General features: G+C 48.3%; 1 protein-coding gene across 10 annotated transcripts in view; it reads left to right on the top strand.

The window, feature by feature from the left end:
* LOC146866846 (scavenger receptor cysteine-rich domain-containing protein DMBT1-like) overlaps positions 1 to 22,160 on the top strand; it is a 1,139,300-nt gene that overhangs the window by 539,174 nt on the left and 577,966 nt on the right. For all 10 annotated transcript variants that reach the window (XM_085602006.1, XM_085601995.1, XM_085601984.1 and 7 more), the window contains 2 exons: positions 9,311 to 9,334; positions 9,421 to 9,456. In XM_085602006.1, coding sequence (XP_085458132.1) covers positions 9,311 to 9,334; positions 9,421 to 9,456 — 60 coding nt within the window. The remainder of the gene's footprint in view (positions 1 to 9,310; positions 9,335 to 9,420; positions 9,457 to 22,160) is intronic.

Here is a 22,160-nt window from a genome sequence, read left to right as displayed (position 1 = left end):
AGTAGAGGACACCTTGTGTCTATTCTCTGCGAGGTGATTCAGCAAGGAAAATTGTGCCTGGTTTACAAACTTCTTTTGTTATTCATGCTACCACCAGGTTGTCAATGTACAGAAACAGAACAGACTTTTCTACAGTATCTGATTAAAAATCAAGGGGCTGTCTGTATACCATGGTCAGACTTGACACTATGCTAGAGTTACTTCAAAAATCGAAACCCGAGGGGCGGCGTGGCTAAGCGCCGACGAAGATGGCTGCTACCTAGCGCGGCTCCAAGAAAAGCCCACCATTAACCCCTAAAATATCCTTTTAATCTATCCGGAGTGGAACCCAACGCACAGCGGAGTGTTCAGAGACAGCGTCAGAGCTTTCCCAAGAGCAGAATCGGCAGAGACACCCGAGATATGTCCAAGGCTGGAGGTCGGGCCTGGCTGGCCTTCAGAAGCCGCGACCTTGCATTGATGGCATAGGCGGAGACAGGCTGGCAATGGAGGCTGACGGAGGACTTGGGTCACCGCGGGTGGAAAGAACCCCCAAAAAAGGAGGGGGCGGGATGAGACCGGCGCCCATCCAGAGAGCATTGACTGCCTGGAGGTACGGGGGTGGAATCGGGGACCCACAGCACGTCGGCCTGGGGAAGGAATCGAGTGACAAGAGGTGTTTCCCAACACAGTACAGACCTCCGGCCTCAAATACCGATACGTGGGGAACGGAGAGAGCGGTCGACCCTACCACCCAGGCAGTAAAAAAGGGACACTGAGGCGAACTACTATTATTGCGGTTTCCAATGGCTGGGGAGGGGCTCAGGTGGTGAGGCTTTCAAGTGTATGGGCAGACAGTTGCGGATCCGGGGTAATTGACCTAGATACTATAGCACGTGCATGGTGCACACCCAGAGAAAATCAAAAAGGTGCAGATAATCACATACAAGGGACCGGTCTAGCAGAGGGATAAACGACGACATTTGGAATCAAGTTGCTGTGAGTGGGTGATTACCCCGCTCCTAGCGATAGCCATACCAGCTCAGACAAAGATGATGAGGGGTAGGGGGCTAAAAGGTGGACACCGGACTAAACTGGACAAATTTGCGACAAGCAGAACCACATCGGGGAGGCGGAGAGCATGCCTCATGCCTCTTCCGATGCCCAGCAGCCTGTGGACGCAGAGGAACGTTCTCTCAAGGACATTCTGAAAGCCATAATAACAGTGTGAACATCCCTAGAACAAAGAATCGACACCGTCACAAATGAAGTCGCTTTACTCAGAGCAGATTTGGGGAAAACGAGAGACAAAGTGACCGCAATGGAGACTACAGTGGCAGGTATCCAGACAGATTCACAGGCCACGCAGCAACAAGTAAAGAAACTTTAGGACACATGCCGCGACCTTGAGATAAAACTTGATGACTACGAGGGTAGATCGCACGGAACATCGTTTGCATAATTGGCATACCGGAGCGGGCGGAAGGACCGGCAGCAGATCTGTTCATTGAGGACCGCATTACTAACTATGTGCGTCCCAAGAATCTCTCAAAGTTTTTCATGGTAGAATGGGCGCATCGGGCCCCGGGCGGGAGGCCTAAACCCGTAACACCTCCCAGACCCATCCTGGCCCGTATATTTAACTTCAGGGATAGGGACAGTATTTTGCAAATGACAAGGAATGGGCCACCTATTTGTTTTGAAAATAATGAGATAACCTTTTTCCCGGATTTCACAGTGAGGGTCTACAAACAGCGGTGTTTCTTCACTGAGATCAAGCAGGAACTGCGTAGGAGAGAAATTAAATACACCATGATCGTCCCATCGAAACTGAGGGTGGAGGCTGAGGGCAGGGCCTGGTTTTTCGAGAGCCCAGATGCGGCCAGAGAATGGCTGGAGGGTTGGAGGGTTGTGGCGAAAGTAGCCCAAAAGAACATCTTGAGCGACACAGGCAATGGCTTTAGGAATTCGAGAAACGACTGGACAGTGCCATCGGGGCTACCTGTAGCCCAGAGGGAGACTAATAGACGTAGAGGATTTGCCCTGGATCAACGGAATGGACACAGCTAAGTACAATAGGGTCAGGGGTGCCAGATATAAAACTAAGCAATGGAAAAGAGACATGTAAGCCCCACAGCCCCCACAAGATGATACAGGATGAGGGTGGGCAACTGGCAATCTGCATAGTTGGGGTACCAGGCAGTTCTAGGCCTGGATTGCAGGGCGGCAGGGAGTGGGTTAATTGTTGTTTGTGGTTTAGAGTTAAGATTTTAATGGGAAGGGAGGGAGGGTATTGGGCTATTAGAGATAAGGGGTTCAGAGACAGAGTGTTTATTTTTGCAATAGGCAGATCCATAAAGGCCTGGATACACAGTGCAGTAGTTAGGTATGGTGATGGTGGATGATTCTGGGTTTCGGCAGAGGCAACGAAGAGTGCATCCGAGTAAACAGTGGTATACTAAAGGGCATAATCATTATGAAAGCTGACAATGGGGGCGGGGGCCCAGGCATGAGACTCCTTTCCTGGAACGTGAATGGGCTGGGGGACAGGAATCAAGACAGGAATGATACTCCAATATATAAAACAACACTCCCATGATATAGCCCTACTCCAGGAGACACATCTCCTAGGTAATTCCTGTAAAGCCCTAGATCGATGGGGCTATAGGTTGATCGCACATGCGGGATTTACCACCGGCTCTAAAGGGGTGGGAATACTGCTAAGAAGGGCCTTTCCCTTAGAAGTTACATGAACATGGGTCGACAACTTGGGTCGATATGTGGCGATATTCGGATCCTGGAGTGGAAGGGTAATGAATATTGTATCAATTTATGTCCCCCAGCAATGCACACACAATCACTCTAAGACATAGGAGACTTGTTGCTGGAGCTTCCAGAGGGAGAACTCTTGATAGAAGGTGGTTTTAATGCAGTTGTCGCAGAGAGTGTAGATAGACATCCACCGCGACCCACACAACAAGCCAATTCCAAACTGTCTGAGTTGTTGAGTGGGATGGGACTGGGGGATGTGTGGCGTACCTATAACCCCACACTACAACAATATACAATTTATTCGGGGGCCCACAGTAGTCTCTCAAGAATAAACTACATCATCACATTGCCCGATCTAATGGGGAAGTTTAGGGAAATACGACATATGGCAAGGGGAATATCAGACCACTCACCGTTATGGCTGGTCTATTGAGCAATGGGACTGCAACAGGGGGTAAGAACGAAAATAGATGCTTGGTGGCTCAAAATTCCAGAAATCAGAAAGATCTTACCGTCAGCCACAAAACACTATTTCGAAGAAAACATGGGCTTAGTCCAGTCCGCTATAACCTTATGGAAGGCGTACAAGCCAGTAATACGAGGACAGGCCATCTCCCTAATTGCTGGTCACAAACAAGTGAAAAACGCAGCAAAGGAACAACTCAAGGGTGAAATAAGTGATATTGAAGACACGTTAACAGATAGTAATGCAGATGGGGTGATGCATACCTTAGCTATAAAAACAAAAGAGTTTCGAGAACTGGCTACTGATGCAGCCAGGATCCAGCATATGGCAACCAGGTACAAAGTCTATGATTGGGAAGCTGCTGGCCTGGCTAGACCGGAGAGAGCGAGCCAATAGAATAGTCACCACCCTAACCTCCAGAGATGGTGAGAAACTCTGGGAGCCCCAGACCATCGCTAATGAGTTTGCGTCCTGTTATGCTGAAGTATATTCGCCCTCTGGGTCATCGACATTGGAGGAGGTGAAGTAATTGTTGAGCGACATGCCCTTGCCTGCCCTAGATGCAGAGGCCCTGACTCTAACAGAGGGAGACATAACAGAGGACGAGATAGCGCAGCCGATTCAAAATCTCCGATCGGGGAAAGCACCAGGACCTAATGGCCTTCTGAGTGAGTTATATAAAATTGCCTCAACCATGTTGACCCCGCATCTCAAAAGCATGTACATTGAGAGTCGAGAACGGGGAGCTCTTCCTGAGGATCAGCGCCTGGCATCAATTGTGGTGATCCACAAAGGGGGCAAACCAAAAGACGAATGCGCGTCATATAGGCCTATTTTATTGATAAAAGCGGAAGCAATAATCCTAGCCAAAGTACTTGCAGATCGCCTCATATAGGTTATTTCGCGATTGGTACACTTCGACCAACCTGGCTTCATGCCGGGTAGGAACACTGCACTTAATTTGCCTAGTCTCAACGGGGTGCTGGAAAGGGTAGACACAATTCAGGAGGATAGAGTGGTTATGTCCCTTGATGCCCAGATGGCTTTCGACACAATAGAGTGGCCATATATGTTTGCAGTGTTGGAAAAAATGGGGTTTGATCCTAATTATAGGGCATGGGTCAAGCTGCTATACACCAACCCTATGGCACACGTAGCGGTCAATAGCAGATCATCTTGCATATTCCTTCTGAGAAGAGGAACAAGATAAGGGTGTCCTCTGTCACCCTAAATTTTCACACTAATGTTAGAGCTTTTGGCATCCAGGGTTCGGATGGACCCATTGATCAGGGGATTACGTTGGTCTCATGACTTGGAGACAGAATATCGTTGTACGCCGACGACATCCTCTTGCATTTGGCATTCCCTGGACGCTGGATGCACAGGTTCTTGAACATTTTCACCAATTTTCGGAGATATTCAGGCTATAATATAAATTGGTCCAAATCCACCATTTAGGTATTCCGGGGCACACCCCGACAATTCCCACTAATTGTAAGGCAGAAGTAGTAGCAGAAGATTTCCGCTACCTGGGCATCTTTATAACAACGGGTCGAAATCTTTTCTATGATCGTAACTTGTTGGCCCCCCTGCGGCATCTGCGAGAAGACGTGAGCCACTGTAAGACGCTCCCTCTTTCCTTGCTTGGGAGGGCAGCCCTCTTCAAAATGATGGCACTCCCCCACTTTCTTTATGCTTTACAGAATTCGCCGCAAGCGATACCCCCGAAGTACTTCAGGGCGATAGAAAACAAACAAAGAAAGTTACTATGGGAAGACAAGCCAGTGAGAATTGCGCATCAAAAACTAGTTCGGGGACGGTACGATGGTGGAATTGCATTGCCCGACATACGACGCTACTATTGGGTGTCTCAGTTGGTGGCCATGAATCAATATATGTACCATTCGTCAGAAGATCCAGCATACCAGATAGATAGATATGTCCTTGGGAAGGAAGGATATATGAGAGCGCTGTACACCTCACTGCGGTGCATGGAGGTAACAGGGCCTACCAAAATTATGTTTGAACTGTGGCATATGGCCGAGAAGAAGACGGGTAGGCAAATAAAATCACGCATTACACCCCATTATGGGATGCAGAGAAACTAGGACATATGGGCGACTACCGAGTGTTCGATAAATGGGACCTAATAGACTTATCCCGGGTTGGAGACCTGTGTGTGAGAGGAGAGGTACGAACATTTGCATCACTTCAGCAAGAGTATGAACTATCACATGCAGAAACCTTTCGATATATACAGATCAAACATGCATTGCAGGGAGCGATCCCAAAGGGCATGATGCTCCCAGAGTCATCTCCGTTGGAAGACAGAATCCTAATTGATCACACGGCAAAAAAAGCAAAATGCTTGACTTACCAAAAACTGATTAATGACTCTCCAGATTCCCCTCACTAGTCTTAGAAACAGATGGCAGAAGGACATAGGTGCACTCGAGGATGAGGAATGGAGAGACGCAGTGTTGTCCCCGAAAGAAGTGGCAATATCGAGCAAGTTCCGACTGGTACAAATGAAGATACTCCACAGAATGTATTACTCGAGCACCCGATTAGCAAGCATGGGCAAGATAGACGACGCCTCTTGTGGGAAAGGGTGTGGAAGGGAGGGAACATACTTCCACATGATCTGGGAATGCCCTAGAATACAGTAATACTGAGTATCCACCACACAAAAGATGTCCGAAGTCACTGGGATAGAATTGGCCCCACTCCGGGCTGGTGTCTACTTAACATATGGGAACCAACAGATCTAAGTGAGAAAGAGTAGATCTGCGTCACATTGGCTCTCATAATCGCAAAACGAAATATTTCACGTCATTGGGGAGCCCCGGAGATGCCGAGCTTACGAGAATGGGAGAGAGATCTTGCCTGGTGTATGTTGGCAGAGAGGACGGTATATACCAGTAGGGGATGTCCCAAAAAGTGGGAACTGAGTTGAGGCAAGTGGAATGTGTATCGGGGTAATTTGTTCCAGAGCCCTAGAGTGGAGATGCAGAGGAGAATGAATCATATAAATGACTCCCCGTAAGAACACCATATGAAGTATAGAAAACAAAAGGGTTGGATGGAAAAGTGACTTATCCAGAACTTCAAAATGTATAGTAAATGATAAAATGCCTAAAGTGTGTAAACTGTAATTTTTCTTGCAATTTAATAAAAAGTTTACAAAAAAAATTAAATATCGAAACCCAAAAGAAATGGACTATACTCATACAAGGGAATTGAAATAAATGCTTGACATAGATCAATGAGTGAAAAACACTCACCATCACCTGGAATCTGGAAAAATACCACGGCAGGATTCGGTACCACAGGACAACATGTAAATGCAATTTGTTCACCCTTCTCACACCCTTCTCTATTCTTCTTCTTATTTGGTTTCTCTAAACCTATTTATTTATTTATTTAATGTATTAGTAGAGCGCAACTTTCATCCTCCAAGGGATGTCACGGCACTAGAATGTCCGCTAACTTGCAACCTGCCTCACAATCAGCTATAGGGGAAATAGCTAGGTCTAAAATCTCTTCCGGTCCGAGGTCTGTTGAAGATTAACAGGCAATGAATTCCAGTGCAAGGCACCCAAATGGGTGAAAGAGCAGCCGCCTATTCTGGTTTTTCTGATGCGTTTAGCATTGACCTATGCTAAATTTGCAGAGCGAAGAACTCATAAATACTTATAGAAAGCCACTCAACCACACAGAATAGCCGTGGTGTCCAATATAAACCCATCACTAGCGCGCTTCAAAGACTTTCTAACACTTTCTACAAGATGTGCTGTTCTAACATAGATGCAATGACCGTCGTAATTCTTGCCGTTGCCTCAGCTTTGAGGTTGTATTGAGCCATTTCGGAATACTCTGCAATAGGTTTCACTGTGATACTCACTGGTTCAACATTCTATATCAATTCAATGTTTTTGCCTGAAAAGTCCCAATCTTCCTCTTTCACTGTACATCTTCAGTCAGGATGTAAGTCTTCCTCTGTTAGGACTTGGAACAATTCAACAATTGTCTCTTTTAACTTAAAGTCTACATTCTCATTGGGTGTCAGCATTTCTACAATGTCAAGTGTGTAATAGATCACACAGTTTAATTTGTGCAACAATACCTGCACAACAGATCGGCTAGACTTGAGTCACATATTACAGCTTGGCTATTATCTTCAAGGGAGTCTATTTTTGCAGGAACCGTAGCTGAAACTGTGTTAGTACTTTGTTTATTTAAGATACCTACAACTTGGACTTGTTTTTCCGAGAATAGCAATTAGAAACATTACCAGTTGGCCATTCATCTCTGGATCCACATCTGACCCACTGTGGCCTACCTCCAGAACAGCGCCAAGCACACACTCCTCCTCCCCTCTCTGGCACCAAATATTGTTATTTATCTACGTCCAGTCTAATGGAGCTGTCAATATCTTGGAACTATTAGAGAGAGATTGTCATCAGCTATGAATGGTTTCTACTGATTCTTGAAGTTTGGATTCAAACTATATCATTTGTTACCATGCTTTGTTGTATCATTTGAGGTTGAGGCAGATTTGCATTATTTGACCTTTGAACTTGCATATTCTGTATTGGCATCATAGTCGTATTTGACATTTGAACACTACTTTGCACTAGATTTGGGTTCAATCCCTAACCTTGCTTCCAGTGGTCGACCTTCTTATGAATATGACAAGCAGAAGTCTTCTTCAACATGGTAATGTCCAGCCCGGCATTCGAATGGGTAGTCATACCTCAGCCTTGCAGACTAAAATTCCCTCTGTGTGTCATCTGACCACAACCTTGAAAACCAACTCCCTGCATTCCTGGCCCAGCACTGAGAACTCCTAAAATAGAGCATCCGCTTTCAGCAACACTGGAAGACCTTCAGTACTTCAAATGGGACATTTCGGAGTGGATTTTAAATCGCCCAAGCTTTAGCTGAAAGCCATCCTTTGGAACTAGATTTGTTAGTGTTTTTTCTTTGTGAACTATTTGACACCCATAAAGTGCTGTTTGACGAGTCAAAGTTCAGGACTGAGGCTGGTTAACAATCCATTACTTTCAATAAATGAGAAGCAAATTAGGCAGAGAATGTTTACATTTCAAACCATGAAAGTTCATAAGAGGTTAATGGATTACAGAAGGCAAAACTCATCACGTTAGTATTAATCAAACTATGAATGCATCTATTGTATGAAGTGCAAATCAAATCAAAGTCACATAAGCAAGAGCACCAACCACCACTGAGTCACCTCAAAAGGAGAGGTAAAGAAAAGTTGTTTTTCCCATTAAGAGAGAGTTCAAAGTCTCCTACTTTGGTCTGCGCTAATTCAAAAATCAGTCTAACTCACACACCCAGTCTAATCTTCATTGCACAGGCTTAAAATACACAATTCAAACATTTGATACACAATTCTAACATTTGATACACCTACACCCAGTTCTCATAAGATGTTCCAATCAGGTTAAAGCAAGATGATACATGTAAATGCTTGTTAAGTTCTCAGAACCTTAAAAAATACAGGCTTCTCTCTGCGTCTTTCAAACTTAAATTATCTGTGCTTAGATGAGATACGGTAGAATGTAATTAAACATATTTTCTCTGCTACAAATAACATTGTGTGTCTATGCGTTAAGGTCATTTCAATGAAACACTTTCAACAACAAACAAACTTGAACAGCTCTCACAAGACTTTGCCAGACTGCTGAGATCACGCCCTGTGGTTGGTGAAATCTTCAGTCTGGCAAAGCTTGGTTCAACCTGCCAGGCACCTGCTCATTTAGCACATGTAAAGTGCCTGGCTGCCTGACCCTGATATGTAAATGGTAATTGTGTGTCAGAATGACCTTTGCTTAGCCTCATAGACACTCACTGTGTTTTGCAAAATTGAGGGGTTGGGGCTCCTCGTTTCATGCAAACTGACATCACTAACCACACCTATTTACACAGGACATGCACTAACAGAGGCTAGGATACAACTGCACACCTTGAGGTGAAAGGCTCAAAACACATGACCCAATTTGTCTTGAGCCACTACGGTGTAGTTACCCTGTGTGCTAATCCCCCTTTCTCATTTTCTCCTTGCAGCTGCTATTTCAGCATCAGCAACAGGTAAGAATTACAGAATATTCACTGCTATGTGGCATGCCTGATCCACCTTCAGCACTTACAGCTTGCTTTTTTCTCTTCTTTCCCAGCTCAAATCCATGTTCCCGGAAGTACGAATGCCCCAGGTAAGACATGTGATGTTAACATTAGTGTGGCAAACACAGAAATGTGCTTTAGAGATGCTAGTCTTTAAATGTGGGCCAGAGAGCAGAGATGCACCAGTGTTTTGGTTTGTCATGACATGGTGAAACCATGTAATCAAAGTGTGAAGTTACAGCAGAAAAACATGTATTAAGATTTCTCTTGGAACGATAAAGCATTATTATTCTTTTTTTCTTTCTATGATTTCAGTCGCCAGACAACATGAAGCAAGTCAGGCATAGCTGCTTTTAGGGCTCAGATGATCTGTGGCTTCCTATTTAGATATGTTACTAGTCTCATGGTGACTGGTTGCCTGCCTATCTTTGAACATCATACTCCACTGCTGGCCAAAGGCAAGTGGATTTTAGTAAGTGCTTGCCTAAGTACCGGTGGCCTCATCTAAGTTGAGCAGAGCACTTAATTTTTTGTCTTTGCTAAAAATAAAAAGCTAGACCATTTCCCTACTCACCACATCGCTGGAAGTTCATTAAATGTGGGAAGAGACCCAAGGCAAACCCCTGGGCGTACCGCTCACACCAGTTGTCGATTATGGGTACCTTCATCAGGTCCAGAACTTTAAAAACGTTTTCCACTGCCTGTTTGATTCCAGCAAATTCTTTTGGTATGAGATTTAACGTTAGTATACTTTTAAAAAAAGAAAAAGACACAAAATAATCGTGGTGTGCAAGAAATGATTCTCTTTTCTTTCAACTTGACAGCATTTGACGATCTCAATGCAGGATCCTGCTGAATGCTACGCAGACAGTCTTGTCATGACTTCTAGCCAGCCCATGAGTGTGCTTCCAAAAGATAAGGATTACAATGCATGAAAAAGTTAACCATTGACATCCTGCCAGGATTTGCCAACACGTCAGTACAGAGTGTGCTATTAAATTGACTGCCAGTCACCCTGCACTACATACATAAACCATATAATTGTAGTGCCCACCAACTTAATAAATATTCAGCAACCAGCTATCAGGAGTTCATACCTCTCCACCTATCCTAATACAAATTATGTTGTGAAATGTTCTGCTTTTGCCATGTGTCCTCCCTCTTTCCTGTCATGCCTCAGAATCTCAGCAATGTCCACACTTCAACTGCTTCAAACTCCAGTAGTTTTATATTTGAGTGATGGGGAAGGAAGGCATTAGCATTGACTGGTTGCCTTATAACCTCTGGAGATCAAACGGCAGGACTTGACCTGGCTACCATATCGAAAGGATAGGTAGCCACGTAGCGTACACTCTTTTGGTCCAAAGTTTCTATCATAGTTTCACTCAGATATGAAGCCTTATGGTTGAAACAGATGAACGCAGAAAGAAGTGATAAGTGAGTGGAAAGAGGGGCACCTCAAAGGTGTAAGAAAGGCACCCCAAAGACAGATCTTTGTGCAATCCTAATGGAAAAGAGAGAAGGCTTCTAGGAGAAATAGTGATAGGGATGCTGTAGAGAATTAACTTCATTCCAGTGGCCAGCAAAACTAACTCCAGTGGTTAACGACCAAGAAGTCCTAGATCTTCCCTGACTAGCCTATCCACATCATCCCCCAACAAAAGAAACTACTGAGAAGAAGAATTCCTGAGAATGGTTAACCTAAGGCTTTTATATGAATTATATCTAGGTTTCCATAACATCCCTGAATGGGGAACTGAGAAAGGCAAACCGAAAACCCATCAAGTGCAAACTCAACAATCAAGCAAGCAACTCAGTGAAAAAAGGAAGCTCCGTCCAAGCCAAACTCATGAAAAATTATTTTTACTGACTTACAGAAAATGAATGTAATACACATCATAGAATGAAGGTTGTAAAATCAATAGCAGATTTATCAACAAAAAACAGAAATAAAATAGAGACAGATAGTCATGGGTCTTGTACATTTGAATCATTCATTTTAAATACAGACATTCCAAGAGTTTAATCCATAGTTTTTTTAATCTGCTCTTCATCTAAGTTTAAGCAATCTTTCTCTAATCATGCGTGTTAGACCTGTCAGCCCTTTGGGTGGTCCCTCCTCATCATTATTTATTTTGTCCCACTTTTGCCTCAAACCCTGTTTGAATTTTTCCTTTTTGGGAACCACCAGACTTTTTAGTGTTGCTGCAGATTCAGGGAGCCATTTTAGCTACCCCTGAAACTTCTGTCTGAGGGCCTGGAGCACAAAATGGTGGCCACCTGTGACATCACCAGCATCCACTGGAACCTACCAGCACCTTCCAGAACATTCCAGAACTCTGTGACAGTTGGAGGCGGTTTGGAATGTTGGGGAGTTAAGAGAGAGAGTTGGCAGTTGGAGCTGGCAGTTGGCACCTGACTGGTGAAGAGAGAGCAGCACAACAGTGAAGGAGGAAGGAGTGAAGCAGCAGGGGTGGAAACTTGTGCCTGGAGTGGGGTCCATAAACCCATCCTTGATACTTGTCCCTACTGATGGATCCCAGCCTGTAGCCCTGTGTGGGAAGAAGCCAGAAAAACTCATCCTAAGGACCTGGACAGCAGGAACAGGCCTTAGAAGCAGAAAGCAGCAAGATCCTGACCTGGAAACTGGTTTCCCTGGAGTCCGGCGTCGAGTAGCCTAAGACCTGGAGCCCGAGGTGGAGAAGCGGCGCTGACTGAAGAAGCAGACGTCGTACCCGGAGCCGCCTGAGGTCGTGAGAGGGCGCCGACGGAGGTCGTGAGGAATACCAAAGGTCGAGGAGGAAGTTAACCGAGGTCGAGTGAGCGGCGTCATCGGAGGAGTGAAGTCCGCCCTCCGGAGTCGTCGGAGACCGAGGTGAAGTGTACCGGAGGTCGGGAGTGAGGATCGCACTCCGGAGTCGCCCGGAACCTGAGAGAAGGAGCACCGGAGGTCGGGGGTGAGGATCGCACCCCGGAGTCGCCGGAAGTCGACATCGAGGCCAGGCCGGCCGACGTCATCGAAGCCGAGAGCGCCATCGGACCGGATCCGCCCGAAGTCGACATCGAGAGACTGCCCGACGCCGTCGAATCGGAGGTCGAGATCGAACCGAGGCCGCCGACATCGGACCGGAACCGCCTACCGGCGTCGTCTAGAACTGACATTGTGCCGAGGCCGCCGAGACCGAACCGGAACCGCCTCACGGCATCGACACGACTCCAGCGGCGTCGGAACATCAGAAAAAGGGCAGTAAGTGGAGTAGAGGGCGCCTAAGGCCCTGTGGAGACCTGAGAGACTGCTCTAAGGGGCTAGGGAGGTGCTGGAACCAACCTGACTGTGCCAGGGGTGAATTGGGACTAACCTAGAGAGGTTGTGTGGAGAGAGAAAGCCAGGGCACTGGTATTCCCCCCTTTATCTACCTCAGTTTAGGCCTCAGCCTTGTCCCAGCCAGGGAGTAGAACCCCTCAAGCCTTCCACAACCCTACAAGCTGTGCCTGGGCCCAATCAGCCCTTAGGAATTGAAAAGTGATCTGATTACATGAGTGCTGCTGTATACTTTTAATTATTTATTGGGGGCACTGTATGTATTGTGTTTCACCTATTTATTGCTTCACTATATTTATTGGTCCACAGGACTTGTTGGTGTACAATATTTATTGGTACAGTATTTATGGCCTCAGAATATTTAATTGCCTGTATTACCTGCACTTATATTAATGTCCCTTGTATTTATGATCATCCCTATTTATTGAATCTTCAGACAGTATTTATTTGACCTGCACTATTTAAAAGTTGTACATTGTGATTGACTTATTTATTTTTCCAATCAGCAACTAAGAGAAAAAGATAAAGAAAGATATTTTCATAATTTTTACGGTGTAGAGTCGTTTTTGGAACGGATGCACGCATGGTTATTGTATGGGTATATTGTATGCTTAGCACGGTGCCTGTTTCCTGACCACTCGAGCCAAGCTACCACAGTGTGTTCGGGGAGTCCACCACCACCCTGCGGAGTGGGAGTGGGCTGTTTCCAACATAAATTGGTGTTCAGTGGTGGGATAGAGCTGTGCCTACGTATACTCAACAATAACTGTGGGTAGTCCATAGGCCTACACCGGGAGTTTTCTCAAAAGCGGCCTTCCTAATTGTGGGTTTTTGTTTTTTCCAAATTTACTCTGGTGGTGGGAGGAGGTATTATTAAAGGTACCCCCCTGCATAGTTACTGCACAAAAACCTGTCCTCTAACCTGAGTGGGCAAGATGGAGTTTGTACTAGAAAATCTAGAAACGTACACTGTGGCCCAACTCAGGGAGTTTTGCCAGCGGGAGGGGGTGTACTGTCCCCCAGGAGCAAAGAAGGGTGCACTCCAAACCAGCTTAAGGGCTTGGGGGGAGGCACGCCGAGAAAGCAAGGCTGAGGAGGAAGACAGGGATGGAGAGCCTGACCCCGAGGGGGCTGAGATGTACCAACCTGAGGTGGGGAACCTGTCAGCAGGGCCCAGAACCATTTCTAGGAAGGGCAGCAGTGCCTCTAGCGGTGGCTTGTCTGAAGTGGAGCTAACAGACTGGAGGGAGAAAAGACAGCTCACATGGGACTTAGCAAGGCTGGAAAAGGAGAAGGAGGAGCAGAGGATGGCCCATGAATTGCGACTGAAAGAAATAGATCTTCAGATCTTGAGAATCGGGGCACAACCTGTTCCTAATGGTGGCAGCCAAATCCAAGAGGTCACCAGGGAATCTAAACCATACCTGCCAAAGGACATAGTAGCTAGCTATGGAGTGGGCGACGATATCGCCAAGTGGCTAGCGGCCTATGAGGTCTCGCTGAGGGCCCATGGGGTTCCAGAGAAGTACTGGGGAGGGGGATTGTACAAGTACATGCCTCCAGCTGGTAGGGATGCTTTATTGGCCCTCGAAGAGGATGAGCAGACCCACTACCCCACCATGAAACTGGCGCTCATCAGAAAGTTTGGACTAACACCTGAAAAGTACCGACAGAAGTTCAGGGGTAGTCACAAACTGGGCACGCAGAATTGGGTGGACTTCCTGGACTATGCGAAGAAGGCAATGGAAGGTTGGATTCAGGGCAGTGAAGTGAGGAACTACGAGGAGTTGTTTGACCTAGTACTGAAGGAACACCTGCTCGAGAAATGTTTCCCTGAACTGCGGCAACACCTGGTGGATAGCAAGCTGACCAGTCCTCGGAAGCTTGCTGAGGAGGCGGACATTTGGGCTAGTACCCGGGTGTCCACAAGGGGGACTGGAGGGGATACTCAAAAGGCCGGACAGGGCGCCCCCCAGAAGAAAGAGGGAGGGGAAAAGAAAAAGGAGTTCTCCAAAGGCCCCCAAAATAACTTCCAAGGGAAGGGAACAGGATTCACCTCTAAGGCTAACCCACCCAGAAACCCTAATCCTGGCCAGAGTCAGCAGCCAAGGGTTGTCCATTGCTACGAGTGCGGTGGCGTTGGACACTATAAAGGAGATCCGAAGTGCCAGAAACGACCACCCCCTCCCACTGGAGGAAAGACCCCCGGAGTAGCTAGTGCAGTGCTCGGGGAGGAGATGCCCTTAACTAAGGGAAGGGAGTGGGCGGGTGTCACTTTAGTGTCCCTGGGAGAACGGGAGATGGTTCCTAAGATCCAGGTGCCCGCAAATACCGCAAAGTATGGGCAGTGGGTCACCATCAACGGCCAAAGAGGGGAGGCTCTGAGAGACACAGGAGCCAGTATGACTATGGTACGTAGTCAACTGGTGTCTCCAGAGCAGGTAATTCCCGATGTACTCCACCCAGCCGCGATGGCTGACGGCAGAACAGGCCACTATCCAGTGGCCGAGGTTCCCTTTGAATGGGGGGGGGTTGCAGGTTCACTTCGAGTTGCCGTAAGCCCTGCCGTGCCAGTCGATTGTCTGCTGGGGAATGACATGGAGCACAACGCTTGGAAGGAGGTGGAATACCGGACTCACACCGAGATGCTGGGTACACCTGACTGGGCCTGTGTTAGCACAAGGTCCACGACTACCCGAAGAGGGAGTTCATTTCGGCTGGAGCCTGGAACAAAGGCCCAGCCAGCTGCCAGTCAAGGGAAGAACCGAGGACAGGAGGAGCCTGCCTCGGCGTCCCCACCCCGTAGGACGGATAGGCCACCGGAGGTGGTGGACCAGGAGTCTGCGGTGGGGGACGTTACCAACCTGGAGGACCTACCCATCCCGGCCGAGTGGCACGTGGAGGGAGGCCCGTCCAGGGAGGAATTCTGCCAGGGCCAGAGGGAGTGCCCTACCCTTGAGGGGCTGAGGCGACAGGCCGAAGCCCAGGCAGCAGGGAACGTTGAAGGGAACTACAGTGTTTACTGGGAGGATGGCCTCCTCTACAGTGAACCCAAGGCACCCCTACACGGATCGTCACGAGCCTTGGTAGTCCCTCAACGTTATCGAGCCTTCCTTCTGGAGTTGGCTCACGAGATACCATTGGCAGGACACCTGGGGCAAGACAAGACCTTCGCCCGTCTTGTCCCACACTTTTATTGGCCTCAGATGAAAGTGTCGTCCGATACCTACTGCCGGACATGTGTGTCTTGCCAAGCCAGTGGGAAAACAGGGGTGAAGCTGAAAGCTCCCCTGGAACCACTTCCTGTCGTTAGCACCCCCTTTGAAAGGGTGGGCATCGACATTGTGGGTCCATTAGATCCGCCAACGTCAGCTGGTCACAGGTTTATCCTGGTCCTGGTGGATCATGCCACACGGTACCCAGAGGCAATACCTCTGAGGACCATAACAGCACCTGTTGTGGCTAGGGCCCTGATGGGAATCTTTACCCGAGTGGGTTTTCCCAAGGAAGTTGTGTCCGACAGGGGGACCAACTTCATGTCAGCGTATATGCGGGCAATGTGGAAGGAGTGTGGAGTGACATACCGGTTCACCACTCCTTACCACCCCCAGACAAATGGTCTGGTGGAAAGGTTTAACAAAACCTTGAAGGGCATGATCAGAAGTCTGCCTGAGAGCCTGCGTAGGAAATGGGACGTCCTCCTACCCTGTTTACTTTTTTCCTACAGGGAAGTGCCACAGAAGGGAGTGGGCTTCAGCCCCTTCGAGCTTCTGTATGGGCACCCTGTACGTGGACCTCTCAACCTGGTGAGAGACGGATGGGAAAGAACTCCCAGAAAGCTTCCCCAGGATGTGGTGAGCTACATGCTGGCCTTCCGGAGCCAAATGGCTAAGTTGTGGAAGCAAGCTTCTGACAACTTGGAAGCCAGCCAAGCAGTGATGAAGGCGTGGTATGACCACAACGCTCACCCGGTGGAGTTGGAGCCTGGCCAGAAGGTGTGGGTGATCGAACCGGGAGAGCTTAGCGCCCTCCAGGATCGCTGGTCAGGACCCTTTGAGGTGTTGGAGAAGAAGGGTAAGGCTACCTACTTGGTGGACCTGAAGACCCCTCGTCAGCCCCTGCGGGTGCTGCATGCCAACCGCCTCAAACCCCACCACGAGAGGCCCGAAGTCATCTTGATGATGGTGACTGACGGAGGAGAGGACGTGGAAAGCGAGCCTCTCCCTGATCTGTTTGCGTCTCAAGAAAAGGATGGGTCGGTGGAGGGAGTGATTCTCTCCCCATCTCTAACTCCTGAACAGCAGGAGGACTGTCGCCAGGTCCTGGGGCAGTACTCTTCGTTGTTCTCCCTTGTCCCGGGTAGGACTCACCTGTGCGTCCATGACGTGGACACAGGAGACAGCCCACCTGTGAAGTCCAAGATCTACCGGATGTCAGACAAGGTGAAGGCCAGCATTCATAGTGAAGTCACTAAGATGCTGGAGCTAGGAGTGATTGAACCTTCTAGCAGCCCCTGGTCTAGTCCGGTGGTGTTAGTACCGAAAGCTGCACCACCGGATGCCCAACCAGAACTGAGGTTCTGTGTGGACTACCGGGGACTGAATTCAGTGACAAAAACTGATGCTCATCCGATCCCTAGGGCGGATGAATTGATTGACCGGCTGGGAGCTGCCCAATATCTAAGTACCTTTGACCTTACTTCAGGGTACTGGCAGATCTCGTTGACTGATGGAGCAAGGGAAAGGTCAGCCTTCTCCACGCCCAATGGCCACTACCAGTTCTGTGTGATGCCCTTTGGGCTCAAGAACGCACCTGCCACGTTTCAGCGCCTGGTAAACCAGATCCTCACCGGAATGGAGAGTTTCTCTGCTGCTTATCTGGATGACATAGCCGTCTTCAGTAACAGCTGGGAGGATCACTTGCGTCACCTGCAAGCTGTTCTCCAGGCCCTGAGACAAGCTGGATTGACGATCAAGGCCAGCAAGTGCCAGATCGGGCAGGGGTCGGTAGTGTACCTTGGACACTTGGTGGGTAGGGGAGCGGTGCAACCCCTCCAGGCGAAGATCGAGGCCATCATGGCCTGGGAACCCCCCAAGACACAGACTGAGGTCCGAGCATTTTTGGGCCTCACGGGATACTATCGCCGCTTCGTGAAGGGGTACGGTACCATCGTAGCCCCCCTCACGGAGCTCACGTCCAAGAAACAACCTCGACGGGTAGTCTGGACGGAGGCCTGTCAGCAGGCCTTTGTGAGATTGAAGAAAGCCATGTGCGAGGCCCCGGTCTTAAGGGCCCCAGACTTTTCCAAGAAGTTCATTGTCCAGACAGATGCATCAGAACATGGCATTGGGGCAGTGTTATCGCAACTCAACGAAGAGGGTCTGGATCAACCCGTGGTCTTCCTATCCCGGAGACTACTTCCCAGGGAACAGAAGTGGAGTGCAATAGAGCGTGAAGCCTTTGCAGTGGTATGGGCTCTGAAGAAGTTGCGGCCATACCTGTTTGGCTCGCACTTCCTAGTTCAGACCGACCACAGACCCCTTCGTTGGCTGATGCAAATGAAGGGGGAGAATCCCAAGTTGTTGAGGTGGTCTATTTCCCTACAGGGGATGGACTTTCAGGTGGAACATCGGCCTGGAGTGGACCACGCCAATGCAGACGGTCTCTCAAGGTATTTCCGCCTTAGTGATGAGAACTCCCAAGGGGTTGGGTAGCTCTCCCCACTTTCAGCTGGGGGGGACGCGTGTTAGACCTGTCAGCCCTTTGGGTGGTCCCTCCTCATCATTATTTATTTTGTCCCACTTTTGCCTCAAACCCTGTTTGAATTTTTCCTTTTTGGGAACCACCAGACTTTTTAGTGTTGCTGCAGATTCAGGGAGCCATTTTAGCTACCCCTGAAACTTCTGTCTGAGGGCCTGGAGCACAAAATGGTGGCCACCTGTGACATCACCAGCATCCACTGGAACCTACCAGCACCTTCCAGAACATTCCAGAACTCTGTGACAGTTGGAGGCGGTTTGGAATGTTGGGGAGTTAAGAGAGAGAGTTGGCAGTTGGAGCTGGCAGTTGGCACCTGACTGGTGAAGAGAGAGCAGCACAACAGTGAAGGAGGAAGGAGTGAAGCAGCAGGGGTGGAAACTTGTGCCTGGAGTGGGGTCCATAAACCCATCCTTGATACTTGTCCCTACTGATGGATCCCAGCCTGTAGCCCTGTGTGGGAAGAAGCCAGAAAAACTCATCCTAAGGACCTGGACAGCAGGAACAGGCCTTAGAAGCAGAAAGCAGCAAGATCCTGACCTGGAAACTGGTTTCCCTGGAGTCCGGCGTCGAGTAGCCTAAGACCTGGAGCCCGAGGTGGAGAAGCGGCGCTGACTGAAGAAGCAGACGTCGTACCCGGAGCCGCCTGAGGTCGTGAGAGGGCGCCGACGGAGGTCGTGAGGAATACCAAAGGTCGAGGAGGAAGTTAACCGAGGTCGAGTGAGCGGCGTCATCGGAGGAGTGAAGTCCGCCCTCCGGAGTCGTCGGAGACCGAGGTGAAGTGTACCGGAGGTCGGGAGTGAGGATCGCACTCCGGAGTTGCCCGGAACCTGAGAGGAGGAGCACCGGAGGTCGGGGGTGAGGATCGCACCCCGGAGTCGCCGGAAGTCGACATCGAGGCCAGGCCGGCCGACGTCATCGAAGCCGAGAGCGCCATCGGACCGGAGCCGCCCGAAGTCGACATCGAGAGACTGCCCGACGCCGTCGAATCGGAGGTCGAGATCGAACCGAGGCCGCCGACATCGGACCGGAACCGCCTACCGGCGTCGTCTAGAACTGACATTGTGCCGAGGCCGCCGAGACCGAACCGGAACCGCCTCACGGCATCGACACGACTCCAGCGGCGTCGGAACATCAGAAAAAGGGCAGTAAGTGGAGTAGAGGGCGCCTAAGGCCCTGTGGAGACCTGAGAGACTGCTCTAAGGGGCTAGGGAGGTGCTGGAACCAACCTGACTGTGCCAGGGGTGAATTGGGACTAACCTAGAGAGGTTGTGTGGAGAGAGAAAGCCAGGGCACTGGTATTCCCCCCTTTATCTACCTCAGTTTAGGCCTCAGCCTTGTCCCAGCCAGGGAGTAGAACCCCTCAAGCCTTCCACAACCCTACAAGCTGTGCCTGGGCCCAATCAGCCCTTAGGAATTGAAAAGTGATCTGATTACATGAGTGCTGCTGTATACTTTTAATTATTTATTGGGGGCACTGTATGTATTGTGTTTCACCTATTTATTGCTTCACTATATTTATTGGTCCACAGGACTTGTTGGTGTACAATATTTATTGGTACAGTATTTATGGCCTCAGAATATTTAATTGCCTGTATTACCTGCACTTATATTTATGTCCCTTGTATTTATGATCATCCCTATTTATTGAATCTTCAGACAGTATTTATTTGACCTGCACTATTTAAAAGTTGTACATTGTGATTGACTTATTTATTTTTCCAATCAGCAACTAAGAGAAAAAGATAAAGAAAGATATTTTCATAATTTTTACGGTGTAGAGTCGTTTTTGGAACGGATGCACGCATGGTTATTGTATGGGTATATTGTATGCTTAGCACGGTGCCTGTTTCCTGACCACTCGAGCCAAGCTACCACAGTGTGTTCGGGGAGTCCACCACCACCCTGCGGAGTGGGAGTGGGCTGTTTCCAACAATGCGCCTGAATAAATTTACTTATTTATTGATCATTCACAACACATTGAAGCAGTTAGACACAAATGCTTCAAAGTGTGTTGAGGAACACTGGGGTGGGTTCACAGTGATTAAGAATAGTGAAAGAGAGTGTAGTGATAGAGTGTTAGTTGATTTGGAAGCTAGAGAGATTTTTTTTCAGAAGCTGACCTTTTGAGTCTATATCAGAGTATACATTCGGAGCGCAAAACAGTACGGGTCATATGTGACCTATTTCAACTTCCCTTTCTTTTTTGATGGCATCTTGGAACTAGGAATGTGGTATTGGATGATCTGACATGCCTGTGTGGTGTATGCATGGTCATAATGAGGCAGAGATCGGAAGGACCGTTGTGTTAAAGGACCTACAGAGGGATGAACTGAGGTTTCAGTTCAGTGCATGCTCACACAGGCAGCTACAGCAGCCCTTTCAGTGTAAAAAAGAGGGCCCCCCACCAGAGATTGTGGCAAATTCTCTGAGTCTATAGAGAATAGATAAATAGTCCACTGTGACGAAGGCCGCAGATAGATAAAGTGGCATGGGGACAACTGGCTGATCTTGATCCAGCTCTTCAAGGATTGTTTCACATAAGTCTTGCAGGGCCAATGCAATGCATCATTCCCAACTGCTGGTTGGCCCAAAATTGACATTTCAATCCAATACTGGCACAGGCTTCATGCTGGGACTTCAGTCACCTTGCAGATAGTAAGCAAGCAATAGATTGGGTGGAAGTTTGCAGCAACTTATCTACAGGTCTTCTTGGTGTATTAGAATGAGACATCTGTCCATCTGATAAGAGCATAATAGGAGCAAGGTTCATCTAACTTCTGCGGCAGATTTTATTGTAAGAATAGTAATTTTAGTCTGAACACAGATTTATAAAAAGCATGGCTCAGTATGGAGGCATCAGCATCTTACTCTTCTACCTTCCTAGTGGATGGACAAAATGAGCAACCACTTCCCAGGGGCATCTGACTTCCGTTTTCTTGGTCGAGGTGAAGTGTCAATACCACCCAAGAGGAGACATGTCTATGTGTACCACACTAACCTCAACTTCTCAGATGCTATTGCATTGTCTGGTCGGCTTCCCAGCCAAACATGGAGGACCGAGTCAGATGCTGCGCTCTGGCATCAGGTGTCCCTTCCCCTTTGTAGTTGGTGGCACTGGAATTTTGCAACAAAAGATGCTGCACTCCTCACTCCCAGAATTTGTTTCAGGGAAACTGGGTTGCCTCTTTTCCATTGGCTTTGGGATTTTGCAATAGAAAGTAGAGTAGCTTCCCCCTGCAGGTCACCCTGTTGAGTTTCCACCTGGTGATGCTCGTGTGGGTGCACTGGGGCACCAAGGTGTCTCATGTGGGGATGCACTCCAGTGAATCCACCCTTCCAGCCAACCACTTATACAAACAACGTGGCTGTTTTTCCGACCAACATTCTCAGATTCAGAAGTATTTGTCATCAACATCTTCTGTTCCTTATCAGATTCTGGAGGGTGAAGAACGAGCCATAACAAATTTAAGGGACCCACTTCCTTGTACTGTAAATGTAATCACATCTCTCCTCTTCAAAGACCTTAAAGACATTTACATTGAGATGGCCTGATTCTTTACTTGCTTAGCACTTCAGGTAAGTACTAAGTGTGATCAAAGCCACACAACTCATAACTGTAACCACTGACCAAACAGGGGTTTGTGTAGCAGTCAGAATTTAAAAAAAGACACTTATGATGAAAGACTAAAGGTCAAACCTCCAGACTTTGGG

The sequence above is a fragment of the Triturus cristatus genome, chromosome 1_2 (genome assembly GCF_964204655.1).
Source record: "Triturus cristatus chromosome 1_2, aTriCri1.1, whole genome shotgun sequence".
NCBI lineage: Eukaryota > Metazoa > Chordata > Amphibia > Caudata > Salamandridae > Triturus > Triturus cristatus.
This window is presented reverse-complemented; position numbering and strand designations above follow the sequence as displayed.